The 12,284-nt window shown below is 40.2% G+C and overlaps 1 protein-coding gene across 2 annotated transcripts; it reads right to left on the bottom strand.

The window, feature by feature from the left end:
* Positions 1-5,144: 5,144 nt before the first annotated feature.
* crc (bZIP transcription factor crc) lies at positions 5,145-12,122 on the bottom strand. 2 transcript variants are annotated; one of them, XM_017243710.3, is made up of 5 exons: positions 11,953-12,122; positions 10,981-11,274; positions 10,815-10,925; positions 6,292-6,572; positions 5,145-6,232 (listed from the first exon to the last, which is right to left on the bottom strand). In XM_017243710.3, the coding sequence occupies exons 2-5, from the start codon at positions 11,144-11,146 to the stop codon at positions 5,660-5,662; spliced, it is 1,131 nt and encodes a 376-aa protein (XP_017099199.2). In that variant the 5' UTR covers positions 11,147-11,274; positions 11,953-12,122; the 3' UTR covers positions 5,145-5,659. The 2 variants fall into 2 exon arrangements, with proteins under 2 accessions (XP_017099199.2, XP_017099200.2); XM_017243711.3 differs by lacking the exons at positions 10,815-10,925; positions 10,981-11,274; positions 11,953-12,122 and adding an exon at positions 7,873-8,014.
* Positions 12,123-12,284: the final 162 nt, after the last annotated feature.

The raw sequence follows: 12,284 nt of genomic DNA on the forward strand, positions 1-12,284 counted from the left end.
CAAATTGTATGCAAAAGGACATGTGGTTAGGGATAAAGCTATTTATGTTTCGAAGGATTCTCAGGCTCAACACTGCTTTACAATGTTAATGTAATCAAAGTTTAAGTTTCACCTGATTTGTGATTATGAAAATCGCAAAGTTTGCCCAAAGGAATAGGTGAGAAAAAAGAATAATTTGAAAAATTAGCATTTAAATTACGGTAGCAGCACGTTCAATGAAGCGATATTAATTGAAATGCCCCGCCTGGAATGGTGAGTGAGTGGGAGGAAAGTTACAAGAGCACTGACGTCCGCAGCCTGCCTTTGATGGGTCGCGATTTGCACCTTTTGGAAAATGACACGGGAGGTAATTGTTATTGATGGCGCATTACGAGACTATGGGATGTCCTTAGGGCCAGTGACAGTATTTTAAGGTCTTTCAATGTAGCTGGCACTAATAGCCCCACTGAATTGTCTTGTCTGAGGCGTGGATTTGGCTTTTTAAATAGATCACAATTAAGGTAATCCGATAACTTTTCGAACATACAAAGCTCTTTCATTATATTTTCATATAGTTTAGATAGAGCCCCAAGGACAATGGGCTTACAAATACTAGACTATGAATATTTTACATTTTGTACTGCGACAATGCGACATTGGGGTGTTGGGGCCGGGAGGGATTCAGATTGCTTGGTCGGCGGACTGGCGCCGCGTTGGCCAAGCCGCAAATGAGCAACGCCTCTGGCCCCAGCCCGCCCCTACACCCCCTTTGTCACACGAATCGCCACCCTCTAATCACCCAACCAGCCCACATACGCACACACACACGCATAACTATGGGTGAAGGAAGAACAATCTATTTGCATTTACACCAAATGTACAAATTTATTTATCGGTGAGGCAGTGGAGAGGAAGCAAAGGGGTTGGGGCGGGTGCGAAAGGGGATACATGTTCGGGGAGGGTGGGGGGGTTGGTGGGGGATTCGAGGGGAGCAGAGAAGCCAGAGCAGAGAACGTAGAAGCAAACGTCAAACGACGTCATGCGAAAGTTGTTTGCGTTGGCGAATAGCGTGCAAAAGTAGGCAACGTTATCTTCTCATTGTGGCCAGAGCGTATGTGTGTGTGTGTATGTGTGCGTGCGAGGGCAGATGTGGGGTAATGTGGGGAAATAGATCATGTTTACACACATGACCGTGCCACCCCTACACGGCATTAGGAAATAAGTGTGTGTGAAGCATGCTGATGAGCTCTCCGCTCCGCTCGCTGGTTGTTGTTTTTCTTGAGTAAACTTTAATTGTTTTTGATTTTGCTAAGGATTCATGTGACATGAGTTTTATTCGATTTTTGTTTACACATCAGGAGGGGTTCTCCTTCAAGAAGGGAAAGGACACCACACCATGTTTGCCAGATTTGTTTTTTGTTCTTCTCTTCTCGTTATCTTTTTTTGTTTTTTTGAAGCCTTTTCAAATGCTCAATTGTCAAACAAATTGCGGGAAGGAGTGGGAAAGTGGTCCGCCTTTGGCTAATTAAATGTACATTTATGTAGCTTCCCCCCAAAAGTCACGAAGTCAGTTGATAAAAATCTTACCGAATTCCAAATAGAATTATTTATTTTTAACTCGGAGTTATATTTCTTGATCCTTCTCAGACATTTCTTCTTGTACAAAATAATAGACTATTTGATAGGATATAATTGAGAGAGCAATACCTTACTAACCTGAATTATTCTTATCATATTATTTATGGTTCCTATTTTCAAAGTGTACTTTTGAATGTCATCCATCCTCAAAAATTTGTCTTTCCAACAGTCACCACTTGAAAGTGGCTAACAGGCAATTGCCTAAATGTCACGTACACTGGGACAGGAGACGGGACTTCCCCATGTGTAAATTTCAATGGTATGTCGAGTTGAGGAGACTCGAAATACCGCTAATTGCAGATGGTGCATACTTCATGGTGTACATACCATCCATAAGCCCATCGTGCCCCTTGCCTGTGTGCACTTGGCTTAAAGCCCCGCTGCTCTCTTTCTGCATGCAACACAGCCTCTTTGGCTGTGATACCCTGCTGCCCACTCCGCTGCATTCTTTGGTGGCTCATCTGTGTGGCAAATTGAAAATGACGCTCATTTATTTCATTATTGGGGGAGTGTGGAGGAGAGTGCTTTTCGTTTTGTCCCATTCAAATAGCCGTGAAATTGCATTTGATTTTATTTGTCACAAAGTTGTTGGAGACACAGGAATATGGGTAAGAAAATTGATGAAATTTTCAAAATCGATATTGAAGCAAAACTAATTCTTAAACACAATTGTTTTTGATGCCATTTCGGTCTGCCACTTGCTTGATTTTATTCAAAATAGCAAATAAAACCTGACCATAAAAAGTAGTTGCACCTTTATACTCTTGAAAATGAGAACCCCTTCGACAACTAACACCCCATCGGGCATTACAATCGAAATGAAATTGGCCCAGCCCGTATGTTATCCGCATCAAAAACCCGCTTTTTTCGCTTCGTGTTTATATTATTTAACTTTTTTATTTTTATTCTTGTACGGGGTGAACTGCCGTACTCGGGAGTACGTAAAAAATGGTTGTGCATCCGTATGTGTGCGGGCTGCGATAAGAAGGCACAATAACTTTTTCGCACTTAATGCGATTAGATAAGAGCACACAGCCAGGAACAGGGTGAGGAACCTGGAACTGAAATCCAAAAATTGGATTGCCTCGTAAAATTACTTAGTGATGGAAACTTGTTAGCCAAAGGAAAATGAATGGAAAACCAACGTCATAGAAATCAAATTCCTTAAATAGTATAAAAAGTCTGAAGCCAGGAGACTTTATCCATCTTGGTGTCCTTTGCCTGGGTCAGTAATTAGGAGAATCTAAATGGATTTTTGCTGAGATATAGTCCACACTCTGATTTGATAATTACATATGGGATGTATGTATCTTGGCCTGTAATTTTGTTCTTTGAGGTAATTCAATTTGCACAAATGGATATCTAATGTGGTTCTCGTTTGAACACAACACAGGGTGGTCATTCCATAACCTATTACCAAGACCCATATAAGTATGAGGACTTTGGTCCTTTAATGTTTAAGCATTAAGTAATGTTTGCTATAAACCAGATTGAAAATCGGAAATGAAAAATACATACCAGGGATTGCAAACAAGAGATTTAAAAGAATAGAATACCCTCCGAAATGGTATACATGATTACTTCATGATTATCTCATTAACATTCGTCGAGGGTTAAGCTCGAGTCAAGTCCTCCCAGCCGAATACCATTTATTCTATGCCTCATTATAATTTTGTTAAATGTTATGTAAAACGAGTGTCATGTTCCTCACCCCGGATCAACACTTTCCCTTTTGGCGCCACAGTGGCGGGGACTCTAACGTCCTTAGAGGGTTGCCCACTGGCTTCCATTTACAGTGACGTTTTGACTTTTAATTGTATTTTAAAGTGTTGCTACCCACCTCGGGGCTAGAGGGTAGGATTCAGCCGGCACTTGGGTCAGTTTCAGGCCATTTGGTTTATGATTTAGCCTGACGGTTTTTCGTTATTTGATGCCTAATTAAATTTAACGATGATATTGATTTCTTTTCCTACTTGTTTGTTAATTTCTCTAGAGATTCAAGTCGGTGGTGACAATTCTTAACCACAAACGAGCTAGGGAGTGGTATTCATACGGAGTGGGGCTTAGACACTATACTTACACTATTGGAATTCGAAAATCTTGACATTCGCTAGACAATTTTGACAAACCTTTACGCGGTTCTCATACTATTCCTGAACCTTTTTAACCCTAACCTCCTTTGGGACCAATCGATATTTAAACCTCTTCAAATAAATCAAATAGATTAAGTTCTCAATGACCTGCCTAGCTCTAGCTCTCTAACCACAAAACTCATGAATAGATCGAATATCTCAAACCCGGCGACCCGAGTCAAAAGTTCATGAGATTCTATACCCCGCCTGGAAATCCATCCACTGAACGGAAGCTAATAACAGGATTAACACAATGCGTGAAAATTGAATTTTATGCCAATATACTTAAGAGGGAAACACACGCTTAAAGAGTCGCCCGTGTCCCGTGGCCCAAGCCGTGGGCTCGGGCGAAAGGATCGAAGTTCTTTGGCGACAGCGCCGACGATGGCTTTGGCGACAAGCAAACACAAAGTCCCAAACGTAATTTTCACGAATTCATTGAACTGCGTGAGTGTGAAAAATAACAATTTAGATAAATATTGTGCTGGCGACCTCCATGGGCGCCGTGGCTGGCATGTCATACACGGCGGGAGTCGACATTAGACCTCGATGAGGAGGACGACGGCAGAGACGACGACGACGACGAAGACGACTACGACGGCATGGAAAGCGAGTGAGCTAGCGAGCTCTGGACAGCAAACGCATCGACCGTTGACACAGAAATCATATTAATATAAATTAACGATGTGGAAAATTTAGTTTAGTAGTGAAAATGGCGAGCCAAAGAAATACGCCACGCACAGCCACTGTGCCCAGGACGAGACTTGTGGCTCACGTCGTCGACTCATCCGTCAAAATGTCCCGAGTGCAAATCCCACAGCAACCCCTCCCATCTCCCATCGTACATAGCCACCCCACCTACCATTGTCAGGACTCCGTCGACAGAGATTGTTTTGTTTTTTCTGATTTAGGTATACCAATTTCTGCATACCGTCGTCCACTCCTCTTTCTTTCCATGCAGTTTTTCAATTAATTGGCATTTTGCGATATAATTTCAATGCACTTCAGCCAGTATGTTGGATGGGCGACTTGGCTCTAATAACGCCCCCATAATAATAATCCGATTATGCCCACGACATCCTCATGTAGTGTTGCTGAGCTTTCGACGTCATCCCAGTACGTTGGTGAAAATTCCACAGACATCCCACACGTGAAGCATCCTCACTGAAGCAAAGTTGGCTTATATAAACTTGTTGATTGCAAATTAATTAACGAAAGTTTTTTTCGATAGACTATGTTCTTTGATTAAGCTGTCTGCTTGCATATGTATAGCAAACTAAAGAGTTGACAACTACTTGGAAGACAAATAGAAAGTTATATCATTAAAGTGGTTAAAACAAAAGGTATACTTTTAGTAAAAATCCAACAATAACACCCATCAATACTTCAGCCACATTTCTTTTGAAAACCCTTTGATTTATTGCTGATTTAATAATATACTTTAAACTTATTTATTGATACAGACATTTAAAAAAATTGTCAAGAACTGTGAATAATCAGTGCCCAAAATTAATCGCATAAACGTACAGCAGATGCAACACAGGGTGCTTGTTCCAAATACAAATTAAAAAGGTTTTCATGTATATATTTTTTTTAGAAAAACAATATGTGGTGGCAATCTACACTCCACACTGGCCTGTGTCGCTTGATGTCGGATTTTTGTCGTTGAAATTCGCTGGCAAGAATAAATCGAGGTCCACAGACCCTTCATATGTGCCAAATGGCGAATACGACGACAAACTGCGTACTTTAGCTACTGGGGCATGTAACTTTTTTGGGGGGATTGTTATTGCTGTTTTGGGGGTTATAGAGGAGAATATGTGATTGGTGAGAGGGTCGGGGAAGCCTTGGGTTAAATATAACGATAACTTTGCAAACAAAAATTAAAATTAAATGAGACAATATGATGTTTAGCGCTTGCGCTCCTGATAAAATTCCCGAATCAACTGGCGCAGATAGCGCATCTCGTTGCGGCGCTCTCCAAGACGGCGTCGAAGCTCTTCATTCTCTTGGGTGAGCTCCTGCTCCTCGCCCATGACGTTCTCCATTTCCATTTTCTTCTTTTGCCTGTAGCGAGTAGCCGCGTTCTTGTTTTGTTCCTTTTTCCGGATCTTGCGGTCCTCCACGCCTCGGCCGTAGGTGCGAGTACGCTTCTTTGGGCTGACGGCCAACTCCTCAACGGATGTGTGAGCTGGGGAGGAGCTGCTGCTAATGGACTCTGGGATCCACTCCTCATCGACGTCCGCTATGCTGCCACTCACTCTGCTGGCACTGCTGCCGCCCAGTGAGGACGATGACTGTGATTCGCAGTCGTCCTGCTCCCAGTTGGTGGGGAGCTCCAACTCCTGAGCCCGCATGTTGACAATATCATCGATGATCTGGTTCTCCCGGGCAATTTCGCTTCCGCCCACCCATGTGTTGAAGTTGAAGGTGGCGGGCGTTGAAGCTGCCGCCGGAGTTGCAGCATCAGAAGCATAATATTGCTGTAAGATATGAGTTGATTAGGTAAAGATCTCGTATAAATCATCCTCCCCTGACTTACCACCTTCTCCTCGGCTTTGACGAGCACGGAATGGGGCTCTGCTTGTTGTTTGATAGCATCGAATTGTGGCGGAGACTGCGGAGGAGTTAGCTGCTGCAGTATCAGGGATGGGGCATCGCAATGGAAGTCAACAGTGGGCTCTACCGGAACAGCCGAGGCTGTGCCAGCAGGGAATTGTACTTTAGTTTCGGGAATTATTGGCTGGCTGACCACATCGATGTTGGGCTGATAGCTGTTGGCCTCATAGTAGTTAAGAGGAGTCTTTTGATCCAGAAGGCATTCTGATGGAAAGCGGAAGGAAGTTTCACATTATTATTAGCAATTCTCAAAGTCTATGTTTAATATAATAGCTGACAACAATGTTTATGAGGCGGAATAGATAAATATGTATAATTGTTTCAAGTAGTTTCAAGGTGAGTTCAAGCTTCGGCTTGAAACTGCACTTGATTTTCATATTCCATTTATATAATTTTCTCTCTGACCGGCCCTGTTGCTGGAGTATTTTCAAACATTGTATTAAAGATTTTGTAGCTTTTTTGGAAAACTCAAGGAAATAAATATTAAGCCCAGAGTTCGTCGACATCGAAAAAAAATTTAATAAAATCGCAATGAGAGATCGGAGAGAGTTGATAGTGGCGGGTTAAAAGCTTTCTAAAAAAAACATTGTTGCACCTGTTTGAAAAATATAATGTGACCCAGCGACACCTTGAGGTGGAGCCAGTACACATTCACCTCTCCCAAGTTAGACTCGATTAGCATAACACGTTTCCAATCAATCTGTCTCTTCAAAGAAAAATAAGTCTCTCCTCGCCCAGCTGCGCTTGAATATTTTAAAAGCAGAGCAAACTGTAACTGCATTAATTGATTTACATAAGTTCATAAAGTAAGGTCTGTTGCTACGCCTAGAAATACCTTTTAATTCTTGAAACAGTACGTCACAGGTACATATATTAGATTATAGACCTTCACAATAAATATTCTCTTTAAAGTTTGAAAATAATTGAATATGTAAGCTAATTAATCTGAATTCCATTTATCATAAACTAAAAGAATTTATTCACATTTGTCTTCTTATTTCAAATAGAGGGCAAAGATTGCATTTAATATGTTATCTTGACTTTTTTACCAATGAAAATTATAAATTTCTACATATTGCACTTATCATAATGGGGCAACAACAACTGCACCACAATGACAGACATTCGCAATCTTTACAGAGCATTAGAAGCTCTATATATAAATTGTATATATTGATATTTAATGGGAACATGATTAGCAACAACCTTGGCGTACTAATGCTATGGAAAATCACAAAGATTATCAGGCATAGCTAGGAAACTGAAGTAAATCCCAAATAAATAAACCCAAAACTTATTAAATAAACCCCTGCACTTTATTGAAAAATAACATCTATGAGATATTTTCTGATATTTGTTAGAGGCTCTCTTTAAAGAGCCTCTCTCTAAATTAATGGACATTAAATAAATCTAAAGACTTTATAGATCTATCCAAACAATGCCTAATTAAGTCAGAGTAATAGTGAAATCATTATAACATAGGATTTGTTTTCAAAATACTAACCATAGGCTTGCATAAATATATATGTGCTCATGTTTGCGGCAGCAGTCAGTCGTTTTTTTAGTAAAATGTATGGTAAGTAAATGGAATGGAATCTTAGCTTATAAACAATTAGAGAAGGCAGTAGATAAAAAATAGAAAAAGTTTTGTAGAAAAAGATACTAAACTAATCGAAAAACTAAAACTAAAACTATATAAAGAACAAAATGGGGGACTTTGTAAATAAAAATATGAAAATATATACGTATATATGATGCGTACTTTAATTGTTTTCAGTAGAAAAATCACAGTAAAAATTTTGAAGGTATACTCGAATTGCTGGCAAACGTGCTATATTGACTCTGTCAACAAATGACAAAAAATATCATATTTACAAAAACGCTTTTAAAAAAAAAACTCAAAAACTAAGGCACGTGGCAAAAGGTATTTATAGAGTTTTTTTTGGACTTTTGACTTTTGATAACTTTGTGTGATGGTGGATGTTATCAGTTTCTTGTATTTCTCCGACTGTCCAGGTCCTGTCACTGTCCGTGTTATGTAACTGCTGCCGCAAAATAAAAACAGGCGTGGCCGGACGGTTCAGTCAACTTGATAGGATCTTAACGTCGTTTCACCAACTTTTGCGAATTGATCACAATTTCACGGTTCCACATGTAACGGTATCCACAGTGCGCTATCATGCTCACAGAGTCCTTAATGGTCGCACTCGAATGTTCAGGGATGTGCCAGGATATCGCCAGGCTACATATAGTTATGAATCGGTTTAAGTTTAACAATACAAAGTCCTTTGCCTAGAAGGTTCGTCGAGAGTCGTCGCGACACAATTTCTGACACTTTGAGTGGTAATCGATTAGAATAAAAATTGCTTTGATTTATTCTTGTTGGCGCGCCAGATTTCCTTTATCAAAGGCATTTAAAATCTATATGTTTCTCAATACACATTAATTTAAGTCAATTTTCGAGACAGCCTGCCTTTGTTTGTCTTTTGCGCGTTTTTTAAAAGCCCGCAGACTTGAGGTTGTGTTGGTACTGCTGCTGCTGCTGCTGCTGCTGCTTGTTTGTTAGTCGCTTTTTCGCTTTTGGAAGTTTTCTTTGTGTTGTTGTGTGTTGTTTATCAACGAGGGGGGGCACCGCGGCACTTGGGTGGGAGGGGAGAGGTAGAAATCGAAGTCAAAGCCTGGCTTGGATCCGAACGCTCGTGTCTGAGTAACGATCTCAACTGACTTCGGAATGCGAAGCAACAACGTTTTTGGTCAACCCACAGCTCGCCAGCCAGCCGGAGAGGCACACACTGTCTGTCGAGAGGCCGAGAGTGTAACCCTGCAATAAGATCAATCTTTTCGCTGCTTTGTTTTGAGTCCGAGTCGCTATCAAAAGCGAAAAGTGAGCGATCGCCGCTCGGGCAAATATGAGCCGAGCCATTCAACTCGGCCACAGTGGAGCGTCGCTGAAAATTTCCATTCAAAATGGTCAACAGCAACAGCACTCTTAAGCCCCCATAGACCGTGAATACTATGCCAAAAGCAAATAAGAGTAGAACAGGACTTTGACTCAGAGGCGTTTCAAATCGAGTTTGACGTGATAATAAAATCAAGATAAAGTCATTTAAAAGTTAAACCAAATGATTAGACGAAAATATTTGCATCTACTTAACTACAATTCAATAAAGTATCTGAAAGAGTATTCAGAATCGTAGGCTCAATTGTTTTGAAATATTTTTCATGAGCTGCAAGTCGTTCTCTTCTGCAAGTCTCTCTTCCCTTATAAAAAGACCCTCCTGCATACACGTATTCGCACTTCGAAAGTTATATATAGGAACTACACCTTGTAAAACCTGAACAAAATTCAGTGTAAAACAGGGGCACGTCCCCAAAGATAAAAAAAGACTTAATAAAGGATTCTTCACGATCATAAAAGTAATATCCAAATATGACGTACAAACGCCTTTCCAAAGACGAGCTTTGACTCGGTAACTTTCCAGACAAAAGATAAATACAAGTTATTCATAAAATGGAAAATATTTTGTAAAAAAGCATAACAACAGCTGATATCTGTTGGATTTGTAAAAGTAACAGCTGAATTCCCGGCAAAGAGCGGAGCTTAAGAGAAACCCAGTGATCACTCGGTCGCCGCGTGATCAACCAAACATTGGTTCCGATTACATGGCTCTTGTTCGCTCGTAGGGTTTGTTGTTGCCCCACAATTGGCTTTTTGACCACCACCCGATATGACCGCCTCGAACACAAAAGAGGCCTGTATTCGTTTATATGTCTTTCAATATTGCAGCGAAATCGTTAATAAAAACAAAACCAATCTGGATCCGGTTTATCAACTTCACTTGTTTGAACGCTTCGGACTTGTCCCACTGTGGTCTGGCTTGTAGGGAAGTACGCGACAAAAATATTTCTACTACAAATCTTAATATTTTAAAACAAGTGTACAATATTTTAGGTTTCAAGTTACTTTTTTTTCAGTTCAGATATCTGAAACCTTTTTTAAGCTAAAAACTTGAACTTTAAAGCGAAAACTCAAGTTCTTGAAACTCTTAACAAGCTATATTTTTTTTGTTTTGCCAATCGAACTTTAGTTTCAATCTTTTCATTTCTCTATTCTTTGAACCTCGACTGATTACCTTGAACTGGGCTTTGAACCACAAAATTTATAAAAAGGGTGGGGGATAAATATAATTTATTTTGTTTATGGCTTCTATTCGTATCTACTGGGGTTTTCTAAATCCCTTATTGTTTTATTAAATACATTCTTAGTTGATGAAAAATATTTAACACAACGGTATGACCCTTCTTATCGTAAATTTGTAGAATTTCTTCTAAGAATAAATTACAAGAATTCTCTTAAAATTTTAAAAACCCAGCTACTAAATCATTAAACATAAGTAGCTTAGATCATAGTGCCAATTAAACGATAGTGCCTCTTCAAATACTTGCCTTCATCCTTCAAGTCAAAGATTTCCACAACTAACTCCTCGTCACTCAGCATCTCCAGTGAGGCTGCGTCATTCAGCGTCATGCACTCCTCGTCACCAATTAAAGCTATTCCTAAAAAGAAGTAGACTATGATTAAGGGTTTAGGTTTCTAAGCACAAGTGCATACCATTTGCAAAGTTATCGTCATACAGCCACTCAGAGTCTTGCGCCTCAGTGAGCGCAAACAGATCGGAGACCACCGTCGAATTGGGCGATTGTGGCTCCAGCTTGAGGTCCCAATACTCCTTGGGCAAATCCAAGCTCTCCATGGTTTGATGAAATGTTGCGTCCATAGTCAAAATCAATGTCAAAAATTACAGAAGATATGCTGTTCCTTGAATAGATGAAATCCGGTCCGAAGAATGCGAATGGTTGTTGTTGTTGTTGTGATTCTGGTTGTTGTAAGGATGCCATGATGGCACTGCGAGATTTCGAAAATGGAAAAATAATATATTAGTCTATTTGAGCTGAATCCACTGTTCAATAAGTCATAACCCCATTTAGCGAAACCCTAATCGAACCAAATCGATTGCCATGTCATGGTGATAAGCGAGACAGGCACCCTTAGGTCTATCTAAATAAAGTAATATAAGTATAATTGCTGTAAGTAAAAACAAGCTAATGCTTTAGCTTCAGCCGTACATATCTGGAGGATATGTTGGTCTATGGGTCAAGTACAAGGATATCAATGGTGCATCAATGGTACAGATTCATCTTCTGCATCTCCAGCATCCAAATCTCAATTCTATAGTTATGAATAAGCTTTTGGAAATGACATTCTTGCATTCCAAAGCAGTTCTTCCCCAAATTGGCGGGGTGGCAACTGTAGGCCACTTGCAACACGGATTATCCAATTCCAGGCAGCGATTGCGTCAGCCAATGTTTACACCTGCTTTTCGCCTGGTTGCATGCCACATTGCCTTTGATGCGAATTTGCCACGTTAACATGGGGAGGCCAAACTAGAATCCATACAACTTGTACATGTGGTGGGTGATTCACAAACGCCACACACAGCTACAATAAATGGGGAATGTGCAACCGCTCTGCAACAGTGTGCAAAAGGCGATTGTGAAATTAATAATCATTGCGAATACTCACGGGAGTTTTGTATACGTTTCCATTTTTTGTGTGTTTGGGGCACCTAAGTGCGGTTGTTGTTGCTGATACGCAAACTATAGAGCCATCTTTACGTCAATATAAATGCCGAAAACTTTGGATAAAAAATCTGGACCTTTTTGCGTTTCATTTGGGCTTATAATGATTGAGTGACCAGATGGGCGAATCGGATATTCGCACAGGGCCCACAAAATACACTAAAAAATCCTGTTTTCCTTATTGAGAGGTGTTGGGAGAAATACATCCTTTCTGAAAACCTAATAATATATTTTATATATAATTTTACAATCAAAATTAGTTACTTTTCTTACATT

This window comes from Drosophila bipectinata, chromosome 2L (assembly GCF_030179905.1).
Source record: "Drosophila bipectinata strain 14024-0381.07 chromosome 2L, DbipHiC1v2, whole genome shotgun sequence".
In the NCBI taxonomy this organism is placed as follows: Eukaryota; Metazoa; Arthropoda; class Insecta; order Diptera; family Drosophilidae; genus Drosophila; species Drosophila bipectinata.

What these genes read in the sequence shown, in the direction of transcription:
- crc (XM_017243710.3), bottom strand. Translation starts at nt 11,146, where the DNA reads ATGGACGCAACATTTCATCAAACCATGGAGAGCTTGGATTTGCCCAAG. An exon ending in TGACGATAACTTTGCAAATG is followed by an intron (nt 10,926 to 10,980) that starts GTATGCACTTGT and finishes ACTTCTTTTTAG; the next exon opens with GAATAGCTTTAATTGGTGAC. An exon ending in TCAAAGCCGAGGAGAAGGTG is followed by an intron (nt 6,233 to 6,291) that starts GTAAGTCAGGGG and finishes CATATCTTACAG; the next exon opens with CAATATTATGCTTCTGATGC.